This window comes from Aspergillus homomorphus (assembly GCF_003184865.1).
Source record: "Aspergillus homomorphus CBS 101889 unplaced genomic scaffold BO97scaffold_47, whole genome shotgun sequence".
Classification (NCBI taxonomy): domain Eukaryota; kingdom Fungi; phylum Ascomycota; class Eurotiomycetes; order Eurotiales; family Aspergillaceae; genus Aspergillus; species Aspergillus homomorphus.
The window spans coordinates 200,587-224,863 of record NW_020291933.1 but is presented as its reverse complement, the minus strand read 5'-3'; the positions used below and the strand labels follow the sequence as shown (position 1 = coordinate 224,863).

Below are 24,277 nucleotides of genomic sequence, written 5' to 3'. Positions count from 1 at the left end.
AACAGCACGCTGTCTTTGATTATGGCCATGTTTCGATTGTTCTCTAGCTAAATTGCTGGAAAGCATCTGCCTCGTGTCATGCCGGCTGCGCATCGACTCAGGCCACGTTTCCCCCTTGCTTTTTGCATGCAGGTAACGTACATCATACCCGTTTTCTTCTCGTATACGCTTCGTTTCTCCCTGCGCCGCATGTGCCTGAACTCGCAGTCATTCCAATCTTCCATTTTCAGTGTTACAGTTGTGATCCCAGTCCTCAGCCCTGATCCTGTGAAACATGCAACAGCACCCCCAGGTTCGCAAAGCCAGCGACTAGCGGTGTCAAGGTGACGTGCCAACTCAAACTTCTCAGCAGCTCCTCACAACATTGTCTATCGCTTTTGCAACATACGCGACATTCTTCCCACTCACTGAGAGAAAGTTAGATCCAGATGGAAAGATCGCACGGGAATACGTGGGCTCGTAATCCAGAAATAACACTCTCAGAATCGGTGTCACTCACAGCCGCTGATCGATATTCTCCCCGATTGGAGCATATAGATGTGGTACTTGGTCCTCAGGACGTCGATCTGCGTCGGACTGAGGCCGGTGTAGGAAAACATGCCGCGCTAAATATCAGGAGGGATGTTAGCCAATTGTCGGATGGTGGCGGGAGATTCAAGCACTGACTTGTTCAATGATATGTGTCCAGAGTCCTGGTGCTGCATGCTTGACCAGCGCCTCGTATAGAGCTTCCCGCATTGATGTGAGCCGTTGGTTCATTGTCCTAACGTTACCATGCCATTTGGCGCTGAGTCCGGGAGCAGAGAGGATTTCCTTGACGATGTTGCTGCCCCCCCTTGGCGCCACGGAGTATTCGCTGCGGATTAGATGGCAAAGGTTGTTGCCAATGATCCCAGGGTTATTGGGTGTTTCATGGCCCAGGACGTAGTGCAATGCGCCGACACGCTGGCCGTACAGACCAAAGTTCTTGGACAGGCTCTGTGCGACGCAGAAATCCATGATCGGTTTCTTGCTCAGGAAATGCCGGATGGGCCAGGTATCTTTGTAGGTCGACCCCGAAGCGAGACCCTGGTAGGCGGAATCAAAGAATGGAAACAAGCGCTTGGATTCCATCAGCTCAGCAAGGGCTTTCCATTGCTCTTGGCTCAGGTCCACGCCAGTCGGGTTATGGCCGCAAGCCTGAAGAAGGACAACATCGTGCTCATGCGCTTCGGCTTCAAGGGTAGCCATCATCCCGGCAAAGTCCAATGAATGCGTGGCGGCCGAGTAGTAAGGGTAGGTCTTGCGGGGGACACCGACAAGCTCCCAAATTCTCTGATGGTTATCCCAAGACGGATCTGAGAGCCAGACGGCTCGTGGCTTCAGATGTTTCGCAAGGAAGAGGGCGCCGAGGTGATTCGCGCCGGTGCCTGCAACAGTCTGCACCGAGCTGATACGAGCCTTGGTTGCGTCCTGCTTCTCATTGCGAGAGGAATTGTTGCTGAATCCAAACAGTAAGTCTCTGGCGCGCTGAAGAAAGGCCGCATCGCCTTCAATGGACGTATATTCATGGCGAAAAATGTCAGCTTTGGCCAAGAGACCTTTCTCAGCTTCCTGTACCACTGGAAGAGGCCAAGGCTGGCTGTTGTCCGTACGATAGGCTCCCAAAGTGAGATTGACCTTTTGTGGATTGTCGTCGTGCGCGAAGGCGCGGTTCAGGTCAAAGATTTCGTCCGGAGGCATTGATACAAGAGGGGCCAGGATGCTCATTCTCGCTGTTGAGTCTGAAAGGTCCTCTAATGAGTGTAGTGTATGAGGCCGTTGTTCAGTAGAACATGCTTTGAGTCTGATCACAGGGCTCGAGATAGCTCTCTAGAACCTCACGCCTGTCATCGGAAGACGGTGGCTTTAATAGTCAGGAAAGATCTAGACAATTTTATAGGCTAGCCGATCATCGGCATGTAAAAACATTCCGCCTACAGGAGCGTTAATAGATCTACTAAAGTGTTACGTTGGACTTGTGCTTTTATGAGCATAAAATGCAGTCTTCATTACGCTGTGTTTGTGCAGCAACTTTTCTAACCCATCATCATTTGAGGAAAGTGTAGTTCAAAAGAGGCGCAAATAGTCGACTGGGCATGTGCACCCCAGTAGAGGCTTGAAGATGAACGTAACCCTGTAAGCAGGCCCATGTTGAGAAAATAACTTTCGGCATCTGGGCTTGCAGCCGCACAGTGAGCCGCACAATCTGAAGTCCTAGTCTGTGGCGCTTTACCAGGCCAAAAGCTTTGAGGATTATTTTCCGTTTCGCATTCTTGACACAATCATTGGCAGTGTCAGCCTTGATATCATCATTTGTCGCCGTCACGGCGCCAGGAGGTTGATTCTTTCCCTCCGAACAGTCATTGATTTTTCTCCTTTCTAGACAGGCGAGGCTATATCGATATCTCTTCCCGGGCTCGTATCACAGCAGTATATCCTGGGGAACATGCATCGTGCCACGGGATACGGATACGTGTATACCTCCTTGTGAGGGCTGCACTGAAATGCGAACTCGTACTCCGATCCCAGACGAACCAAATGATATTATAATCGCCGATGTCCAAACATAACCAGGTGGAGTTTGTTCCAATGCATGAAGCCCTCCAGGGTAATTACGAGAAGTGAGATTGGCTGCTCTCACGAGAAGTAAGACTACAACCTATTCGGGAAACCTGTCATCATCAGTGCTTTTTCGGAGACGATCCACAGAAGCCATTGACGGGTCATTATTAAATATTTGGAAGTACTCGTGGCTATTTACATTCCCATCGGGTGCTGAGAAGCAGATACCCCAACGAGTTACATGGGCATTCCCGCGAAGTCATAACGAGTGAGTAAGGTTTTGTTTCATACATTCTCCGGTGCTATTATTCAAGTTCCTGTGTCTGCTCTTGCCCGACGAATACCAACAACAACAACAATGAGCCTCCTTCCGTGCCTACACTCGGGATTTGATAAGACGGGAATAGCACACTCGGAGTTTCGATACTCCGCACATAATTCTGTAGCTTACGGCAGACAAGCTTTATGGCGTAGGGGTACCCTTGCACTCTCCACATTGTGGCTTATGCATTATAGGAGAACCAATGCCGTGTACGACATACCGCTTGTTGACGAGCACGATGACGGTGATGGCGCAGCTCTAGACGATTTGGAAGACCGTGAGCATTGATATACAGACATTTTATTTAGCTGTGTTATACTATGTGAATTTTTGTTGGAAGCTGCGGGTTTTGTGGTTCTGGTGGCAAGTCTGCATCTAATTTTGGAACACTTGGAGGTATACGGACAGAAGTATAGATGCTCGGCACCTCCGCTGCAATTTACGTGAGCAAGGTTGCACCTTTGAGGCTCGTACTACCACCATTGTAATTCTAGAGCTAATACATGCTGAAAACCAAACCATCAAACATCAAGTAAGAGGTGCACAGCATGATACTAGCAAATCCCGCGAGGATATTCCAAAAGTGGAATCACCCTGGAAGCGTCAACCTCGTATATTCACTCGATGCCGGATACCCGGTCGTGGAGGCCCCTCACAACCGTCAACCCTCAGAACGCGTTTGTAGGAAGATGTTCAACGACTCTTCGCTCTGCAATCCGCCATCCTTCGTCGCTTTTCACCAGACTATCGTCGTAGAAACCGTAGATTCTCCTGGGTTCTCGTCCAGGCTCCTGCGGGTAGAAATGTATGCCGATGCAGTATGTTCTAGCGGTTGCGGTGACGGGGCTCTGCAACTGGATGACCTGCGTGCCCAGGCAGTGATACGTGGTAACGCCGTGGAGGCGCGTTTGCATGAGCCCCTTCAGTCCATCGATTCCGTTCAACGTCCCGACGGGCGGCGGGTAGTGAGCCAACGCGTCCGGCGTGAACGCTTCGGTCAACAGGCGGGGATCAGCCTGGTCCACGGCGAGGGGCCAGTGAGCGATGGCATTGCGAATGAGGTCATGGTCGGAGACGGACATGATCTCGCAGCGACAAGAAACGGGCACAGTATGGGATGTGTTGGAGGGAGTGTCAGAAAGATGCGGATTTCGCCACTTCAAGGCCGCCTATATGGTCCTGCGTGACGCATGCTCTCCTGACCGCTGCTCTTATATTAAGTCTGACGGCCTCTGGGATCCATAAAGGGAAACTCCTCTTCTGGCTTTTTCGTATGAGATGGCCGGGCGATCCGGGATGGTAGGATCCTCGATACTCGAACGGTCACACATGCGGCTGAGCGTTCGTATAACGGGGTTTGATGTTTGTCGACGGTGTCAATTTGTAATCGAATACGATCGAACGTTCTTCAAATGGTCTTCTGAGTAGGTTCGAGGAAAGTTGCGGGTGGAAAGATTCCGATGTCTTGACGTCGTCGCAAGTTTGCCTTATTGAAGTCTAAATTTCACGGATTCCAAGATAGGGCATCCTGGCTCTGCTTGCCAAGGTATATGTAAGACCTCAACCCCTTAAATAGATGCCTATAGATAATCGTCGAACTCACTCAATATCTATCGTATACACATATAGCCAAATCTGCAAAAGCCTTTCTTGACCGTCCAGCTTCTCGTTCGTTTATCTAGTCCAACCATAGCGCTAGGATCGCACCTCAGCTTGGCTAACAAGATCAGTCTTGTTATTCTTTCGTCAATCATGGTAGCGCAGACCCTTCAACAGATTCTGGAAGCCACCGCTGGCAGTTCGAATGGCGGGGCACTGTATATCTACCCGCTAGGAATCATTCGCGAGCCAGAGGAGATATCATACAACAAGTTGCTGCATCTTGCACGGCGGGCAGGTGCGGCTCTCCCATTCGAGCCCGGGTCCATCGTCCTTCTACATTTCGATAACCACCGAGACCGCGTGCTCTGGCTCTGGGCTTCGCTGCTTGCAGGGTACATCCCTGTAATGTCAACTGCGTTCTCCGACAATGCCAGCCGTCGACTGGCTCACTTGGAACATCTGGCTCGACTCCTGAACACGCCGGCATGTCTGACAACGACCGGGCTTCTGCTCCAATTCGACGGCCAAACAGCCATTGTCCCCACCTGTGTTGACATGTTCAACCTTGAGGACGTTGGGGCAACCCCTTCAGTCGAGGGAAGCAGGGTTACGGCCCCGAGCCCTAGGCCAGACCAGACCGCGGTTCTGATGCTGACATCAGGGAGTTCAGGCAGCTGCAAAGCCGTTGCTCTAACCCACGAGCAGATCACCGCGGCCGTGACCGGCAAGCATGCCACGCTTCCTATCCCAGCTGACGCTACATTTCTCAGCTGGGTCGGCCTGGACCACGTCGCCGGGCTGGTGGAGATCCACCTCCAAGCGATCTTCACAGGCCGCAGTCAAGTTCTCGTGGAGGCACCAGATGTGCTCATGGAGCCTGCCACCTTGCTCAACCTCGTGGAGCGACATCGTGTCGGCTGGACCTTCGCCCCGAACTTCTTCCTCGCGCTTATGCATGCCACGCTGCAAAAGAAGGAAGAGCAGCAAGATGCCTCATCAGATGACCAACGTCAATGGGACCTGACCAGTCTGCGTTGGCTCACCTCGGGGGGAGAAGCCAACACAACGCAGATGTGCGAGGAAGTGTCCCTGCTTCTCGAGCGCTATGGCACCCCTCGCAATGTCATCGTCCCCGGCTTCGGTATGACAGAGACCTGTGCGGGCGCGATCTTCAACACGCGATTTCCCGAGCACGAGAAAGCCCACGGCTATCCCGTCGCGTCCCTGGGGCAGTGTATGCCCGGGGTCTCGGTGCGGGTTACAGACGGCACGGGCACAAACATCGCTTTACCGGCTGGTGAACTGGGCCATCTGGAAGTCACCGGGCCGGCTGTTTTCCGCAGCTACTTCAACAACGAAGAAGCGACGCGGTCGTCCTTCACGACTGATGGCTGGTTCGCCACAGGGGACCTGGCAATGATTGACACCACTGAAGCCGGGCAACTCCTCCTCAAGGGCCGGGTGAAGGATGTGCTCAACATCAACGCCGTGAAGTATAACCCGACGGATATCGAAGCCGGATTATATGAGGCGATCCCGCAGCTCACGTACGGCTCGGCGTGTTGTTTCTCGTCGCTTCCAGCTGACGGACACACCGAGGAGGTCGTGATCGTCTACCTCCCCTCCTACGGCCCCGAAGACCTTCATTCCCACGTGCAGACGGTCCTCGCCATCCGCCAAGCATGCTTGGAGATGACCGGCTCCCGGCCGCAAGTTCTCCCCCTAAGCCGCAACAGCGTGGCAAAATCCTCTCTCGGCAAGCTGCCTCGCGCCCAGATCAAAGCCGCATACGAGCGGGGCGAGTACCAGAGCGCCGCAGAAGAAAGTCTGGCGAAGTTCGCGCTCTTCCAGAAGACAACCGACCAAGAGCCCCGCGACGAGCTCGAGCGACAGCTCCTTACAATCTTTGTGAACTCGCTCGACCACGCGACGCCGGAGGAGTTCGGGGTGCAGACCTCCATCCTAGACCTAGGCATCACGTCGATCGAGCTGATCAAGCTGAAACGGCACATCGAGCGCGACCTCACCTGCACGTCGCAGCCGGGCAGCATCCCGCTGAGCACGCTGATGCGCAATACGACAGTCCGCGATCTCGCGACCGCGCTGCGCCGCGACGATGCCTCCCCGTCCAGCAGCGCAACCTACGACCCCGTCGTACCGCTCCAGCGACGCGGCACCAAGACCCCGCTCTGGCTCGCGCACCCTGGCGTCGGGGAGGTTATGGCGTTCATGAACCTGGCGAAGTACTTCACGGACCGGCCGATCTTCGCGCTGCGGGCCGCGGGGTTTAACGACGGGGAGCCGCTGGCGACCTCGCTGGACGAGATGGTGCGGCGCTATCACGCGGCGATCAAACTGCACCAGCCACAGGGGCCGTATGCGCTCGCTGGCTATTCCTACGGCGGGATGGTGGCATTCGAGCTGGCTAAGCTGCTGGAGCGGCACGGCGACACCGTGCGCTTTCTCGGCTCGTTCAATCTGCCGCCACATATCAAGAAGCGCATGCGCCAGGTCGACTGGAAGACGGCCTTGCTGGACCTGTGCCATTTCCTAGATTTGCTCTCCGAGGCGGGTAGGAACGATCTCGCGGCTCAGCTAAGGGACATGGGCGATCGTGACGCGATACTCGAGTGCGTGCTTGCGCGGATTGATAAGGACCGCTTTGCTGAGCTCGCCCTGTCGCCGGCTGCGCTCGCGAATTGGGCCCATGTCGGCCAGAACCTCCATCACCTCACCATTGACTATGAGCCCGCACCCTCGGTGGAGAGTATCGATGTCTTCTACTGTCATCCGATCAAGGAGGTAGCCTCGGGCAAGGAGGAGTGGTTCGAGCGGTTTATTAGCCTGTGGGGGGATTTCACGCGCGACGAGCCCAGGTTCCATGAGGTGGTGGGCTCGCATTACACGATGATCTCGCCGGAGAATGTGTTTGGGTTCCAGAAGACGATGAAGGCTGCGTTGGCGGCAAGGGGGATCTGAATTTGCTGGGTAGGAGGGTTGGAATGTGGATGTAAGGTGACGGTGGTGAAAGTGTGCTTGTCTGTCTTGGCTTGAATTGTCTCCGTGTTCTCTGCTCCAGTAAAACATTCTAGATTGGCTTCTCTTTTCATCCTGGGCTCTTCTGACTCTTATAAGTCATCACGTGGCACATACTGCCTCTCCATGTAAACACTCTATAATTAGTCCGCAATCTCGATCTCACGGCCGCAACGAGTGAGTAATGCACCACGCCGGTCATCAAAGCCACAACTTCGAGGAAGCAAATTCAAATTTCCAACGCGGATTCTCAATAATGACTCGGCAAAAAAGAGTCACTTTTCCCACGCCAGCAGCTGCGATGTATAGAATTTGTTAGGGCTAACATAGATGGGCTTGGGTAGTCGGGGGTTAGTATCGAGACTTGTTATATCACCACCTACTGGCGAGTCAGATGATATCATTACCTACGGTAGGCTCTCAGGGCGTTGAAGGGGAGCGATGTATCCGATAGATCGGATCGCTGAGGGCGTGAGATATGCATATCTATGTCTTGGCATCTGAAAAGGAGCGAGAAGGTGTGTCTTAGTAAGCACATCTCCTGGAATATATACCCCTGTATATATTTAGATCTTCGTGACACGCTTTGCAATCTATCGCAGAATAAGTGCTGAACGCTAGATTAGTCGATTCGAACAGACAGGTACGCGGGCATTTACGAATAATCGTTGCTTGCTTGCACTGCGGCACCAAAATGCCGATTGTTGTGTGAAACACAGTGGACCAGGGCTGGTTCAACCGAGTGGGGATGCATGGTGGGACTTGAACGTCTGCTGGAAATCACGATTGGGATCGGGATATGTCCTCTGGACCCACACCCATCTTATCCATGATTCATGCCCTGTAGCACGAGACTAGACCGATTAGAGGACAAGTCTCCGATCCCGGGCAGTTCACCGGGGGGGGCTAGACTAGCTGCGAAAGCCTGCAAGACCAAGTCCTCTGAAGTGACACCACTACTGATCAAGATTCCACGTGTCGACGAATGGGCTAATCTCCACCCCTGGCAGGCTGAAACAGAGCTCGGACCTCTTTGGCACACCACCGGAGACGGGATGCATATATACGGGTTCGCCGTCTCATCATGACCGAGCCACACCCCCCTCCCCCCTCCCCTGCAAGGGAACGCCTTTCAAATTCTTCACAAATGTGATCCTTCTTCTCCTGATCCTTCGTTGGAATCACTCTCTTCTCAGGTCTTTCTATCTTCCAGACGGTTAGCCGGACTTTCCGCCCCCCATGGAAGAGATGTGGAAGAGAGACCTTACGCCCGAGCGTATCGCTTATCTGGCGCAATCCCGAATCCCAGGGATCATCGCTTGTAACACGATCCTCCTCGTGTTCGCGACCGCTGGGCTGCTGGTGCGGCTTTTCGTGCGGATGCGATATCTGACGGGGATCAATCTTGACGATGTGCTGTGCATCACCAGCTGGGTGCGTTCCTCCTGCGGTTGGGAGCAAGTCAATTGACTAATAATTGTCCAACGCCGCTCTAGATCTTTACTTTCGCTCTGTGCTTCACGACAATGTGGAGTAAGTGACCGAACTTTCCGCCGAACCAGCCAACCGATGAGAAAGTATTCTAACCGGTGGCATCCGTTCAGTGACGAGGTATGGCTTCGGCAAGCACATCGGTACGGTGTCGAGTTTCAACGACCGCGCCATGTTCCTGAAGGTAATACCTTCCCGAACCTGTATGACCTAGTCAAGGCTGGTAGCTAACCCACGATCAAACCCATCAACAGCTCGACTTCGTCACCATGCTGACCTACGTCCTTGCCCTCGGCGCCATCAAGATCTCCTTCTGCGTGCTGTACCTGCAGATCTTCCCAGGCAGAAAATTCCGGATCGCCTGCTGGTGCCTGCTGGCGATCCTTCTCGGCGAGACCGTGGCCGAGACCTTCGTCGTCATCTTCCAGTGTATTCCCGTGCACAAGGCTTGGGACGCGACGGGTCTCGTCGAGGGCTACTGCGTCAACATGACGGCTCTGTACTATTCGAACTTTGCGATAAAGCTAGCCACCGACCTGGCCATTTTCATCATGCCGATTCCCAAGTTGTGGCAGTTGAAGATGACGAGGGGCAAGCGCATGGGTTTGGTTATGATGTTCAGTTTGGGTCTGCTGTATGCTCCCCTTCCATGTTCTCGGGATGATGTGACTGAAGACTAAGGTGAATGTGGATAGTGTATGCGTAACAAGCATCATCCGAGTGTCCTACATGAACTCCTTCGCGGTGGACCATACCTGTATGTCGTCCAAGAAATCGTTCGACTTACCCCAACGCTGACAGAAATGCATTAGGGTCGATGGTAAACACCGAGCTCTGGTCGTGCGTCGAAGTCGCGGTCGCCATCTTCATCGCCTGCATTCCCTCATTCAAGACCCTGATCACGCACCGCTTCCCCGTGCTGCAGCGCTTCCTCGGCCTCTCCAGCGACAGCGACTCGACCGGTCCCTCTAAGATGTACGGCACCTCAACGCGGCGCACTTTCCACGGTCAGTCGGTGAGCATCAAACTCAACGCCGTGACGGGGAACAGCAGTCGGGCAGACGCGGAGACCCGCAACGAGTCGCAGGAACGCATCATGTTCCCCGAGGGCATTCACGTGGTCACGAAAGTTAGTGTCAATGAGACCGTCTGACTTGCCTTGTCCGGCAATTAAGATTGCGACCGTTGCACCTTATCTTTGGTTTGTGCCATTTGACATGTCCATGGACTCGACGGGTGACAGCTGAAACTCCAATTAAGAAATGATGATTATGACTGTTTTGCTTCCACCAATCTGCGCTAACCCGTCTCACCAAAGTAAACCTCCTTAATTCCTATTGTTCCCTTGTCCCGTGTCGAGGTGTTGTGGGATTCGATGTTGTGTATTGGTGGGCCCTGTAGGCCCCGCCAAGAACAATGTAAAATTGGCCGTGATCGGCCGAGTGAATGGCAATCCTCAAACTGGTGGATCTCGGACAATATACTCTAATGAGTTTAATCTGCGCTAGCGCCTTAGTCTAAGGCTGGAAAAGCCTGGGACGTCAGGCAATGGGAGCCACCAGAACCACGTTTGCGTTGAGCTGGAGATTGGTGAATTTGAGCTGTCATCGCCCGTTGCCGTTATGCTTGGCGCCTCTGTGTAGCCCAGGCAGCGCTCCCTACAGTGAAAGCCATTGTCCCTTGTGCAAAGCACCACTTTCAAAGCTCGCTCTGTATGAAGTTCGTCAATTTCTCTTCGGCCGTCGGAATTCGTGCCAAAAATTAAGGCACGTCGCCTTGACCTCATGCATAGTGGGCCTGGAAAGAATGAAGACCAGAGCAGGAACACATGCCTAGACCTCAAAGGCAATCTACCTCAGTCACGCTAGTCCCGCACCAGTGGAAAGCCTATTTGACGTTAATCCGGCCTTGGCAGTGATCTGCATAGACCAGTGCATCACATCGACAGCCGCCGCAGTCGCCATTGTGCTTAAATTATGCCTTATCAACCAGTCGAAAAAAGCATGACCTGTACATCATGACTCATGAATGTTTCCTAGAACGGAAAGTCTTGGCGGAGTGATTTGAGTTGCAATATCCTGTTTCCGGTGTCTGACAGAGTTGAAGAAAACGGATCCCTGAGGAACACTCCTTGTGACCATGGGATCGACCTACAGTGGCTGCGATATGTCCGATTTCTGCTCTATAGACCTTTGCGGTTGTGTTGGGTTGGTCGAGAGGAACGACTGCGTCCGATGCTCAATTCGGAAACTCTGGAGCGAGGTGCTGACCCGGCACCTCATTGCTGAGAACGAAACTTGCTTCTTCGTATGGATTTGACGACAATGGCGGTTGGAGCCACTTCCCCGGGCCTTGATACGGGAAAAACATGTCATCACCAAAGGCCAGGTCAGACCAGGTCATCTTGCCGTAATGATCGAGCATGAACCCAATGGAAGGTGTATGCTCCGCTGTCGAAGTCGTTGCTAATACCCCGCCATTATGCGGCGGTGAGAAAGCATAGTCCTCCTTGCGGGTGATTTACACGACTCCAAAACACGGGACTGCAATTCCGCGACTTTCCCTTTTGCCTAGCGTCTGGCTGCAAGAAATCAAGTCCACTAACGCGGTGTGACACTGCCCAGAAAGTGACGAAGATTTGCCTTCAGAACATGCTTCAAATACCGCTACAGTCCAGCTCACAAGCACTGTATGAGACTCCGACGTCGAATCGCCTGTTGTAGGTGCGGTGAGAACAGAGTCTCCGGTAAGATGGTTCAAAAAGAGGACAACAGCGGCGGCAAGGACAGTAAAACTGGTTAGTTTTATGCTGTTGTCCATGATCGCGGCGCTGGGGTTCATGTCATAGAGCGCAAGATATGCCTGGAGCAGGGACCGGGCGCTGCTTAGGCAAGCCGTTCTGTCGTAATGCGTGCTGTGGGCTTTAGCCAGATTTCTTCTGACGCGGATCACAGCTCTGTAAGAATAAAGGGAGATATAAGAACGTTTTCAATTGGCAGACTTCGGTGATGCGATACAGACAGGCGCTTCGTTCATTTGCATCACAGCATTGCAGCGATGTGCGACATACTCAGATAGTTCTCGATGGGCTGACCGGTAACGCGACCAATCTCTTCCTCCACGCTAACGAGAGCAGAAAATGAGAAGCCCGCCGGGGATTGCAGGCAGTCGATGACTTTCTTGTCCAAGAGGGTCATGTGTCGGTGGTGGAAAATGACGGAGTTTGATTCTTCGATTGAAGGGGCTTGGCAGATAGCAGAAATGATCAGGCACCGAATAAGGAAGTCCAAAGAGAAGACTCACCCAACAGTCCGCCGCACCGAAAAGCTGCCAGAAGATCGAGTCGAGGGCTTTTAATCGCCGACGCGACCGACGAATTCCAGCCAGTTAAGCAGTGCATTCCCTTTCCGGTAGACGGGCCATGCCCGACGCGGCTGGAGGGCACTAAATAGACAAAGGCCGAGAGCCATCAGGCATTGGAAGTCGTGTTGATCCGGCGTACGGCCGTCTTCCGCAAGCATCCAACGTTCCACCGGGTCGATAAACCGGCTGAACTACTCTGTACTGAGAGCGAAACATAGAAGGAAGCTGCTGAGTATGGTTGGATTCGCGCAGAGACAGCGCGGGTGGCGAATTGCTCCAGGTTGCTATCTTCCTCCTCCCCCCAGGCCAGCCAAACGCCTGGCGCCAAGTCCTCCAGTATTGGGTTCGCGTTGAGAAGATCTCAACGATCTCAGAGTCAGAGGGTTAGAGCTCTACACATTTCCCAGAGAACCGACAGGTGCGTCGCTCACTGGTGTGAGCGAATCCGGATCATCATCAGGGTGCGATTGCCCTGTTTGATACTGCGGCGCCTCGATGTCTCCCCTACCTGCCGCGGTAACTGGATCAGCAATCACGTTACTCGAGCAAGATCCTCTTAGGTTCGTACTAGTTGAATGGAGTAGCTGGATAACAGGCGCATAGGTGCTTGGTATAGCTTCGAGTTGAGAGAAAGGCTCGGGACGCGCCCTATAGTCGGGATCGGACGAAGTATTGGCTCTCAGGGAGGCCCCGACACACCGTCGCAGTCGATGTAGGGCCCCAAAGAAAGCGACAAGATGCGGCATATCGGCAATCCTTGTGCGAAGTGGAGGCCCTGTATCTGACTTAGAATCATCGTGGACTTCACCCTGCGGAATGCAGGAAGATTTTCGTCGGGCACAGTGGACGCATACGCTTGAGGGGGGCGAAGGGTACGAGCAGCGGACTTTGCGGCGGCGACCATAACATCCAGAGCGTGTGCAAGACGCTTACTCCACTCTTGTTCTTTCTGTCTTCATAGATTTCCCGTGGATGGAAACAACATCAGTACTCACATGGCAGACAGTCCTGCGTGCCTTTGCTCATTTGCTTGGGCATCGCGATCATTGCCTAGCTTCGGACAAATGCCACGGACCAGCGGGAAGGTTCGGCCGGGAGACAGTCCGGTGTTGTTGCTTGCGTGACGCGTTCACTTCATAAGCATGCAGAGGTTGGTTGACGCGAGGAAATCATAGTTACTCGAAAGAACTGGAGTAGGATCGTACTCTCACGGTCACCGAACTTCGGAGGGATCAAACTGGAGATGTGGATGGCAGTAGAAGAGGGAGACGAAGTGAAGGAAAAGAAGGAAATGGAGGCAGTTTGGCCCGAAAAGGCAACTGCTCCAAACCGCCTGCCTTTCTGACTCCACTGTCCAAACTGTAGGCACGAAATATAAACAATTCAACTACATACGCGAAACACATTTTCGAACTAAGAAGCCCATTCAAAGGAAGAAAGGAGAAGAGGTAGAGCGGCTAAGCATTTCAGTACATACCTCTACTCTCAGGCAAAGTCTTCCGATTTTCCTCATCTGCGTCGAGGGCCGGCCACAGCGATGCTGAAAGGGTCAGATTGACATCGTCCGCAGTGGGCTTGCCACCGTCCTCTACCGTCGACATCAAGTCCTCCTCGGTTGATAGTCGTATCGCTAGCGCGTCCACGCGTGAGATCTCCGTAAGTGGCGGAGACACCAGGATCGGGTTAATCGGTTAGCCCATATCGTCTACGTCGAAATCGACGCCCACGTATATCTTAAACCCAGACCACTGGCTAACAGTGAAGTTAACGTTGGCAAAGACATACGGAAGTCAAATGCGACCTTTGTCTGGCTGGAGGGCGAGCCAACATGTGGTCTGTTTCATTTGCTGCGCATCCGGAGCGCGGATGAGGTCGTGCAGCGTCTTGGTGACCGCCCACAAAGCACCGTCCTCCAGAAGCTCTTGGGGAAAAGTACCATAACACGTACAAATGGCGTTGAGGAAGTAAAGTCAGTCTAGACTTAGACGACTGGGGCCACGCATGTCGATGGAGGCGAAGATTCCGCGCGAGATCCGGTCCGCTGCTTGGGAAGAGGGTACACCTTGAGGTCGAAGCAGCTGGACTCGCGCGCGGTACATAGCCTGGTAAAGGTATGTAGTCAGAAACTCGAAGGTGGAGACCCAACCTTTTGCGCTTGGAGCAGTTGCCGACAGCTTTAGTTCCTGGGGCTGGTCTCGAAAGAATCGCAAGACTCGCCCGGTGATGGGGCCCTGGGCTGGCTGCTCTACGATTTGCGAGGCAGAGTCTGCCGACTTGCTGGAGTTCTTCGCAATCATGTCCGACGGAGTATTTGCAGTTCTTGCTTGATGGAGTATGTGGTGGGCTTGCAACGAACTGCCTCCGGTCTTTCGTGAAGCGACAACACGCTGATATCGCGATATTATGACCGGATCCAGGGCTGACACGCGAGAGAAGAATTTGCCAATGAAGGCAAGTTCCGGTAGAGCTCTGCCGGATTATGGACCAGCTGGAAGTAACCCCTGGCATCACACACAATGCGATGCAGGCGATTTCCAAGCGCCACTGCACCACAGCTGAATCGAGTGTGCTGGACGGCTAGTAAGATTTTCGACTCATTCCAACCATGGCTGGATCAAAGGAAGCCGTGAGCGCGGTGTCATCGCCTGGCAGGTCTGTTATCAGAAGACGGGCGTTTGCTCGATCGGTGGGAACGAGAGTGTCGAGTGGGAGGTTGCACCGGGCTTCACGAAGCTCAGCACCCGTTCCGATGCGGAAAATCTCAGGGGCGTTTGATTCTGGATTGACTTGCAAGCGGCCGGTCAGATATGGGGGATCATCGAGAAGAAATAACAGCGCCTGGTGCAAACGCTCTATCGGGAGAGTGTGAGATGAGAGCACTCAGCTGGCTGGCGGTAGACGAAAACATTCTCGATAGGAACAAACGGAAGCACGAGCTCATCTAATGGACCTAGCTTGGGTGGCGACTCATGCTCTCAACGACAACTGACATTCTCCTTCATACAAGCAGCTGCGCCTTCGTCTGCTGTCACGAAGGCTGGACAGCGTGCGAATGTGAATAGGAAGGCGCCGCACCGCACTGCGGCACGACAGACACACACATCGGCGACAAGGACGCCAAGGGCCGGATCCTGATCGACTGGACCAAGAGGAAGGACGCGATGGAGCTCTGCTCGACGGAGGTCTTTCTGCGGAATGGCGACTGCTGTCCGGAGTATGGGCGCCAATGTCGGAGTGGATATAAGCGGCTGTGGTGTAGACAGCAGAGTAGTATGGGAAATTGCTCTTGCCCTGTTCCTCCGCCTTGATTGTTGGGTCGGGATGGCTGGGGCGATTTTCAGTGGATATTGCTCGACTTTCTTTTTCCTCCTCTGTCTTTTTCCTTTTTCTTTTTGTTTTTGTTTCTTCTTTTTTTCCCATTTTTCCTCGGATTTTCGGTCTGTCATAGCTTGGTCGGTTCCCTCTCACTTGTGGGTGGGTGAGGGCACTAAGAGAATATTCTGTCTAATCGGGTGGGCATGCAAGCCGCATAAGCAACTCGTGTGCTTTTCTTCAGAGTGGCTCTAGTATACGCTGGACTCGGGGTGGCTCGGCCACTGCAATTAATATAGAACTTACCGAATTCGGAATATGACTGTCACACGACCGTATGTAAACTAATGTAGTCTATACCGTCACCAAGCCAAGCCTACCGACTTGCACGCTCAGAAAAAGATATATACAATATCTCTACAACCAAAATCAAGAAAAAAAAAGAGGATATCTACAACGAGAAATCTTATATCGAGGACAAAAAGTGCGCGACGAGCTCGTAGGCCTCCTGCTTGGCCTCCGCCTGGACAGTCCCCTTCTTGACGCGCTTATCCCAGCCGTGCGGGCAGTGCTCCATGCGCTTGACAACGACATTCCGGCCGGGTAGCGCCTCGACAGCGGCAGCAATCTTCTCCATCTCCGGGGCGTAGGGGTCCTGAGCTGCCGTGATGGCGGCGAGGTTGTCGGGGAACCTCTCGGGGGAGGCGTGGGCCGGGGAGATGCGGGGGTCGTCGGCGTCGTTGTCGCTGGCGGGGAAGTAGCAGCGGTGGAAGAAGCGCGACAGGCCGGCGGGCATCTGCAGGCGGCTGGAAGGGTCCGGGGCGGTCTTCTCGGAGAAGTCCTCGGCCAGGTCGCACGAGGGGTAGAAGGCGATGGTGGCGCGGATGGTCTCGCGCGGGAAGTCGCTGACGGCGGAGACGGCCAGGGCCAGGTTGGCGCCGGCGCTGAAGCCCGACAGCGCGAGGTGCGTGGGGTCGTACTGGTCCGGGTGCCCCAAGATGTGGCGGATGACATCCTCGACGTCGTGGAAGGCGGCCGGGAACGGGTGCTCCGGCGCCAGGCGGTATTGCAGGTCCACCACTGTGTAGGGGGTGTTGGAGGCGATGAAGCGGCAGTATTCGTCGTCGGTGCCGTGGCCGGCCAGGATGAAGCCGCTGCCGCACATGTTCACCAGCACGGGACTGGGAGTCTGCAGCGCGTCTTCGGCCGGTCGGTAGATGTTCACCTTGATCGCTCGCCCTTCATGGCGCGACGGCCATTGCGCTGTTTCGTCGGGGTGCGATTTGGTGATGGAGCCCATGACGGCGCGGCCGACACCGCGCAGGAGCTTGGCCGCATATGTCTGCGGTGTGCCTTGAAGACCCATTGTTCTGGGTCTGGGATGAGTGCATTCCAAAAGATCCTGGAATAATTCTCCGTGACGTGGGATGTGAGGTGTCGGGGCGATGACTAATTGATGCAAGAGGGAATCCGCTGGCCGACGCGGGGGGAATTAATGACGTCGGGGGCTCAACGCGGAGATTCTGCTATCTTATCGTGATTATCGCGATTATCGTCCCATCGAGATCGTTGACGTCATGGCATCTTCGGGAACGGTTGAGTCGGGGGACAGCCACGCGACTAAAATACCTGTATAATTTCGAGTTCACTTAGAACGCTCAGATTGACATTTCATTCGAAGGGTTTATTTGATGTGCACATATAAATCTTTTCACCTTGGTTTTGTCGTAGCCTGTTGTCTCCGTGACGCGGTTGCTTAGCTTTCCGGAACAAGAATATATAGCTCGACGCAAGTTCATCATGGCAATATAGCCACAAGGCAGAATTTAGCCCAACAGAACAGCCACCGCAAGCACCGGCCAAAGGGAGCCAGTGGATGATTACCTAGAGCAATAATATGAATCGAGCCAAATGTTATAAGTGTTTGCTATCTTTAGATCTATATGGCAGGCGCTGTTAGCGGGTCACATGACTGACCTGCCTCACTACCTCGGCACGAGGTTCCTGAATCAACCCCGGATGTCGAAAATATCAATCCCTATTCCTTGAGCTTCTTGATCCTACGAATGCATGTCCACTTCTGGCACTCCAAGCTCATGGCCTGGGAAAATTCTGCCTCAACGTCGGCTTCCGTTTGCGTTTGGCTGCCAACTGGGCGGGTGTCATCACCATCGCCTCGTTGGCTAATAACTATCCTCATCTGCGCCCGTAGCTCGGCTTCAACCATTGACTCGAAAGCCGCATGGGACAGCTGTTCATTATCAAGAAGGGCGCGCAATTCGTTGTGGACACGCGCGCGCATTTGGACCCGGCAGCGTTCGGCCAGAATGATGCTCACTAGGACTGAGTCATACGGACCCTCGTAATGCGGCCAGTCCCGGAGGACCTGGATGGCCTCCCAGCGCAAAGTTAGATCTTGACAGGCGTCGGCGACAATGTACAGCGGCAAGATCACGCCCGTGTCGACCATGACAGTAGGCCGGTCGGGGAATTGGGCGATGATCTTCTTCGACTGAGATAAAAGGGCTGCGTAGTCTGGCGTGAATGGCAGCAAAAGCTCCGGATTGTTATGGATCAAGGAAGTCCGGAGACCGACGGACTGGGTCAACAGACATAGCCTGATCAAATCGGCGCCGCGTTGTTGTTTACGAGTCAGCGACGCGTATCTGACAGCGTAGAACTTGGCAAAAGACAGCGTGGCACGATGGACCTCGGATATCAGACGCGTTTGAATGGATTGGAGTTCTCCGTAATGGGAGGCGATTTCGCTCTCGGATTCGGTCCAGCATCGTTTGAAGAACTTGAACATGGCATTGATGAGAGGCTCGATCATCCGGCGCCGTTCGTCGACGCTCTGGTGCAGCAGGTCACTTTCATTGTCTCTGGGCTGACTGAATTCCAGCTGGTGGTCCCAGAGCTGCAGGTTGATGACGCTGAAATGGGTCGACTGAGTCTCAAGTTGGGCGAAGGCCGCAAGGAGACACGGATCGACGGGAATATGTGCCGAGGTTCCAAAAAGGGGAAGGCCACTGGAATTGAGCTCGGTAAGAACCTGCAGACCAGCGCGGAGGTGTCGGAAGGCGGTGTCGTAGTCTCGTTGGACCAAGTTCAGAAAAACGAAAAGCAGACAGCAGAGTAGCATCACTTGCCGCATCTGCGGATCTTGGGTGTTCCGTCGACGTAGAAGCTCAAAGGCGCGGGCAGACTCCTCTAGGGAATAGAGATACCAAACACCCCTCTTCCGTTCACTGCTGGGGAACAGATGCAAGCCCCGGAAAATGATATCTTGGTGTGCGGCACCTAAGGCGATCACGGCATGGCAGACGGCAGGCTCTTGATTGGCCATTTGCACAACGATTTGTTCCCATAGTTGAGAGTCGTAGAAGCCCAGAGCATCAGAAATCGTACGGTCGCAAAAGAACGCAAAACAACGACGCTCATCCGATGTTACCACCCATCGAACGCTGTTGCTGACCGAGGGTGCAAGCGGGAGAAAGCGGTTCCTCTTGTCTTTGGCGGGAAAAGGAAGGCGATATAACTCGTATCCGTCGCAGACTCGCCCGGTAGAGGTGCAATTCCAACACCTCTCGGGTGCCTCGTCACATTTAATTCGCCGAACTCTGCATGTCCGACAGCCTGTTCTGGAACGCTTACCACGGGGTTGGCGCTGTTTCACAGAATTAGAGGGCATGATTGATGCAAAGGAGAGATATGTGGCAGAAAGAACGCAAGGCTGGATTTGTTATCTCGATGAGGGGAAAGGCGGTAACAAAATCAGCTCTCCCAATAGGGAAAAGATACCAGGCACTAGGCAGGGGTTGGAGTGAGTCTACACAGATTTAGTGTCGGGCTAATGGATTAGTTCCTGTCAGCGGTGCTAATAGCAATCCGAACACCAGTAGGTGATGATCATTCCACGGATAACACCCATCGCGATTCGGAATCGTTCGGGACGGAACGACACTTGGCCATGCTGTAAAAAGAAGGGTATGAAAAGCGCGGAATGCGCATTCTCGAAGCAGGGAAAGGATTCGAACCATGACAGTCCCGAGAGAGGTCATTTCGAACTTTTCAAACTCGTGGGGGCGGACAGCTCCCGCTTGATTCTTAGACCTTGATGTCATGATAAATTAGCCAAAGGCAGGGGCGAGAACACTGTAAACAGCTTGCGAGAGAGGCGCGGTCTCTGTGGCAGCGATGGCGGGCGTGGCGACCACGAGCACTATCAATATGATATTTCGCCGACAACAGTGCTTCAGATGAACAAGGACCAGCAGCATGGGATGATGCGATGATGAGTTTTAGCCTCTCGAGCTTGGAAACCTTCCCCCCTTTTTCCCCGCGTAGTACTATGCGTGGTAAGACAGTATCAACCTGTCAGATGTCATGTTCTCTTCGAGGCGATCGGTTTCCAGAGCCATGACTGAGGCAAGATAGCGGAGTGGCTGGGAACGGCAGTTAGTGATGCAGGTAAAAGCAGAGCCATCAAGCGAGCTTCACAGGAGTCAAAGCTGGTTGAGCAGGACGGTAGATACACCAGAGTGATGAAGTGAAAGTGAAATGAAAATAGTCCACGTCTGAAACTGGTTGACTGGCGGACTCGGCAGAAAGTTGACCGCCTGTTGGACGACCTCAGGCAGTCATCAGGCACCTAAATCACGGGCCACGGGCTGAGTTGTTCTCCTCGTTCCTGTCTCTCTTCGACAACTTTACTTGTACTGTACAATCAATCATCCACTCATTGCAAAGGGAGCGTTTCCCCTTCTCTCACCTTAACACCTAGTTTAACTTTGATCTGCCAGTGAGAAAATTGCTGAGAAAGGCCTGTGCGCGCAACGTGCGAATCAAATCCATCTGCTGGCTGCGTGCGCGTCTCTCCCGCGGCCCGTATCAAGTGGCATGCGACATCAGCTTCCAAGAGCGCATTGCAGCCCATGCATGCGATCGTCCTCTCTCCTCAGCCTCACCAAAGTCTTAGAAAAGGAGTAACGCTTTGGTCACGAGTGCAAATGGCTCAAGGCGGTCCCCGTTGCCCACCACCTCGCACAATCAGTATCCAAATCAGACGTCATTCTTCGAATTTACAAATCTACAATTAGTATGTACGCCAGAATTGCTCTGAATGCCGCCCTCGAGTGACTGTCTGGCACATTTACGATATGTCCAGCTGATGGAAGGGTGCCTGGGGGAGATTCCCGACATCAGCACGCCCAACGCCACGATTCCTGCTTTCGTTCGGGTGCAACACCACATCTCGTATTCCGGTACCCCAGAGGGATCAACAACCCCGGCAGACAACTGAACAACCCAACAAACACTGATTGAGTGCGAAAAAGAATGGAATTTGCTGTGATGAGGGCATCATGCAGTCAGGCAGTGCATCATAGATTCACCTTTCAGCAAAAAATCATTGCGTCTATATGACCTGGACCCATCCGAACAGCTAGACTCCATGCTTGGAGTGGGTCACGGGAAGCGGATTCCCGATTGAGTTCAGATCTCGGGTTTGCTGGAGCTCGTGCTTGGCACGCACAGGGATACAATGACATTTTGCACAAGAAACGCCAGTCAGACAGTCTCTGCTTCAGACCGCTAGGCTGGACCAAGAACCCCAACCACATTCGCAGTACAGCGTAGGGAGGATATGAATGTGCCAGTGAACAAGGGATCCCGTGGACTCAACGAAGTGGACATATTGCCCACTGCACGGTTGGCTTGCACAAAACGGGACTTGCCAGCTACGCTTCGTATCATCGTCGCGACTGATCGCAAAGCGTTGTCTTTATCCTCGTCCTAGTGTGAGGTGATAAGGCGCTTTACCCCTGGCCAGAGCCGGGTCCCGTGAGGAAGCCTCCGGGCACCCAACAAACGGAGAATGAGGGCCCCGGGTCTCGTATCATGCAGGTATACGAAAGAGAACCCTGCAGCCCAGCCAAGCCACCAATTAATCCCGAGTTTGCACCCCAGAGATTGGCAAATCTAATATAGGGGCCTCAGCCACCTGTACGGGCAACGATGTTAATGTATAGACCCCATGGAAATGCTTTTTCAAGCGATTGGATTTGGAGTTTACCACATCAATCGAGGTAGACATCTGTTCAAACCTACCGTGCTAAGCCCTGAACCGACCGAACAAGGCTGTGTTCCTGGACCCGCTGCCTGACGTCTTTAACACCCAGAAGAGGCTCTAGAGAAAGGCATCCTGTCTGTCTAGCAGCTGAGCACTTATACCGCGAGAACCCCTGATCCCGTAGAGAGGCGGCATGTCGCCAAAATTTCGCGCTCTAAGGATTCCAAGTCTTCGTTCTCTTCGTTTACCAGGTTAAAAGACAAGACCGATGTCTGCCGCGCTCTACACCTACACGGGAGTCTGGATCAACTGGTCCGAGGGCGCGATTCGGGGAGCCACTCTGACTTTGTCACAGAAAAATTCCGGAGTCCTGAGCGCCTTCCTCGCTATGCTGGTCTCACTGGCCGGTAGCCTGTTCTGGGGTATCTTGGGATTTGCTCTACATCAACTAGGAACCACCGAACCCACGCGGCGACGGGATGCTCTTCACTACCAACGACAGGTGATCCTGCGCAACAAAGGTGCAGCCGCGGCGGCTTGGGCTCTGATCACTCTACCATTCGACTCCGGGCGGACAGCATCTAAGCTCCGGGCTGTTGGTCGCTCCCTACCCGTCGCAATCCTGCCCATCCTCGTTTTGATCCTGTTCGGTGTATCCGGGCTGTTCACAAGCTACATCACCAAGACGGCCGGCCAGTCGACGCTCATCATCGGCCCAGGCTGTGGGGGCTATGAATTCAACGCCACAGATGTAACAGTGGCTAATACCAAGAGTCTGCAAGATACCTACGACGCGGCCACCTACGTCCGCCGGTGCTACCACGAAGATGCCAGCCAGCTGGACTGCAGCACCTACGTCCGCCCCAGCATACCATTCACCACGAACCCGAATGCGTCCTGTCCCTACTCTCACGACCTGTGCGCGTACAACGGCCAGTCAGCCCTGCAGATGGATACAGGGTTACTCGACTCGCACGAGGACTTCGGCATAAACGCACCGCCGAGCAATCGAATCAAGTACCGACGGGTCACCACTTGCGCCCCGATTAAGCATGGGTCCGGGCTAGGGGTCGTTCAGAACGACTCAACCTGGGGTCAGGTCGTGTACATCCATGCGGGAGGACAATATTACCAGGGACAAGAGTATCTGAACTTCACATTCTCCTACACTCCGATTCCAAGCGTGGATGGAGTGGGCTACACACTGAGGTACGTGCCCATCGCCGACGGAGCAAACCCCACTCTGACCACGCGCAGTGCCGTGTTCGCCAAGTCGGACCCCTCGGGCCTTCTGAACGGGCTCGAATCATGGAAGCCGGCGGCAGCCATCAACCGATCCGACTCGGACATCACGATGATGATGCTGAACCAGAACAACATCAACTACCTCCGACCCAGCTACGACCCATGGATGACGGCGCTCGAGCAGCAGAACTACACCGTCGACGGGACCAACTATACGTCGTCAACGTGGACCAAGAGCTACGAGGTGAATTTGCTGGTCTGCACGGACCAGTACCAGATCTGCAACCCCAACCGCCCCGGCGAAGCAGGGTGCACGAAGCTCGGCGGGATCTTGAGCACGTCGCTGTCCAGCTTCAACGTCGACCCGACCAAATTCCTGGGCTTCAACGTGCACCAGATCGCGACGATCGGACGGTTCTTGTCTGGCAACAACGACCGGAGCATGTTCTCCAACGTGAACGGGCGCGGCGGCGCAGCACTAAACGGTGAGTGCAGCTGCTTCCTCTTCTAGCCTCATTCACCTAGTCATCCCAATCTAATCAGATAACGCAGCCTCGGCAATCGCATACGGCAACGTCCAATTCTCAATCCCGCCAACCCAATGGCAAACAGAAGTAACAACCTGGTTCGCGACCTCGCTAGCGAAGGAGCAAGCCTGGGCCGTGGAATGGGCGACGGCGCCCAAGAACTTTCCCGCGACGTCGCTGCTAGACCAGTCGTCGACGGGGTGGAACGTGACGGCGCCGCTGAACGCGTACGCACGCCTCCAATGCACCAACCAGCTCGTCTACAACGCCGCCGGCTACGAGAATTTCTCCGTGCTGGGGCTGGCGCTCACCGTGGCTGTCTGCGGGGTGATCATCGTGGTCGGGCTGAGTGTGGATACGGTGGTCGGCTGGCTAAGGGGCAATGGCCGGTACAAGTATAAGCGGGAGCAATGGGCGCTGGAGGAGACGTTGGTGCTGCATCGTGCGGCGTATATGGGATTGGGGATGTGGAGGAGCGATGATCCTGAGGGCATGGTGCCAAGTTCGGTGGGGTTGGAGTTGGAGAAGTTGGGGCACGTGCAGACGCAGACGCAGACGCAGACACCGAGTGAGGGTGCGGTGGGGATGAGGATGAAGGATGGGTATGCGGTTGTTGGGCATGATGTTCGGTGATGGGTTGTTGGTTATGGTGTTCGGGTTAGATAGGTGACATGATGGTAATGCGGGATGAATGAATATGAGCTGTGAGTTCGGGTTAGATGTAAT

At 54.0% G+C, this 24,277-nt stretch overlaps 8 protein-coding genes across 8 annotated transcripts; 3 read left to right on the top strand and 5 right to left on the bottom strand.

Annotated features, from left to right (window-relative positions):
- Nucleotides 1–345: 345 nt before the first annotated feature.
- On the bottom strand, nt 346–1,722 carry BO97DRAFT_353906 (aspartate transaminase, cytoplasmic; the record flags this gene model as incomplete). Its single annotated transcript, XM_025692072.1, has 3 exons — nt 346–407; nt 500–605; nt 667–1,722. 3 exons carry the CDS (start codon nt 1,720–1,722, stop codon nt 346–348), a joined length of 1,224 nt encoding a protein of 407 aa, XP_025547680.1.
- A 1,851-nt stretch (nt 1,723–3,573) lies between these two features.
- On the bottom strand, nt 3,574–3,987 carry BO97DRAFT_428350 (nuclear transport factor 2 family protein; the record flags this gene model as incomplete). The annotated part of the gene is made up of 1 exon (XM_025697287.1): nt 3,574–3,987. The coding sequence occupies one exon, from the start codon at nt 3,985–3,987 to the stop codon at nt 3,574–3,576; it is 414 nt and encodes a 137-aa protein (XP_025547679.1).
- A 670-nt stretch (nt 3,988–4,657) lies between these two features.
- BO97DRAFT_437610 (putative non-ribosomal peptide synthase-like protein) lies at nt 4,658–7,486 on the top strand (the record flags this gene model as incomplete). The annotated part of the gene is made up of 2 exons (XM_025697862.1): nt 4,658–4,703; nt 4,803–7,486. The coding sequence occupies 2 exons, from the start codon at nt 4,658–4,660 to the stop codon at nt 7,484–7,486; spliced, it is 2,730 nt and encodes a 909-aa protein (XP_025547678.1).
- A 1,296-nt stretch (nt 7,487–8,782) lies between these two features.
- Nucleotides 8,783–10,187, top strand: BO97DRAFT_354030 (uncharacterized protein; the record flags this gene model as incomplete). Its single annotated transcript, XM_025692077.1, has 6 exons — nt 8,783–8,977; nt 9,040–9,076; nt 9,148–9,218; nt 9,289–9,668; nt 9,730–9,791; nt 9,847–10,187. The coding sequence occupies 6 exons, from the start codon at nt 8,783–8,785 to the stop codon at nt 10,185–10,187; spliced, it is 1,086 nt and encodes a 361-aa protein (XP_025547677.1).
- A 2,602-nt stretch (nt 10,188–12,789) lies between these two features.
- On the bottom strand, nt 12,790–14,694 carry BO97DRAFT_428347 (uncharacterized protein; the record flags this gene model as incomplete). The annotated part of the gene is made up of 5 exons (XM_025697286.1): nt 12,790–12,905; nt 12,966–13,172; nt 13,875–14,027; nt 14,226–14,318; nt 14,379–14,694. 5 exons carry the CDS (start codon nt 14,692–14,694, stop codon nt 12,790–12,792), a joined length of 885 nt encoding a protein of 294 aa, XP_025547676.1.
- A 1,406-nt stretch (nt 14,695–16,100) lies between these two features.
- Nucleotides 16,101–17,129, bottom strand: BO97DRAFT_408323 (alpha/beta-hydrolase). The gene has a single exon (XM_025695828.1). It carries the CDS (start codon nt 17,073–17,075, stop codon nt 16,176–16,178), a length of 900 nt encoding a protein of 299 aa, XP_025547675.1. The 5' UTR covers nt 17,076–17,129; the 3' UTR covers nt 16,101–16,175.
- A 508-nt stretch (nt 17,130–17,637) lies between these two features.
- On the bottom strand, nt 17,638–19,093 carry BO97DRAFT_408322 (uncharacterized protein). Its single transcript, XM_025695827.1, has one exon. It carries the CDS (start codon nt 19,053–19,055, stop codon nt 17,748–17,750), a length of 1,308 nt encoding a protein of 435 aa, XP_025547674.1. The 5' UTR covers nt 19,056–19,093; the 3' UTR covers nt 17,638–17,747.
- A 2,954-nt stretch (nt 19,094–22,047) lies between these two features.
- Nucleotides 22,048–23,535, top strand: BO97DRAFT_398097 (uncharacterized protein; the record flags this gene model as incomplete). The annotated part of the gene is made up of 2 exons (XM_025694170.1): nt 22,048–22,988; nt 23,037–23,535. The coding sequence occupies 2 exons, from the start codon at nt 22,048–22,050 to the stop codon at nt 23,533–23,535; spliced, it is 1,440 nt and encodes a 479-aa protein (XP_025547673.1).
- Between the last annotated feature and the right edge of the window lie 742 nt (nt 23,536–24,277).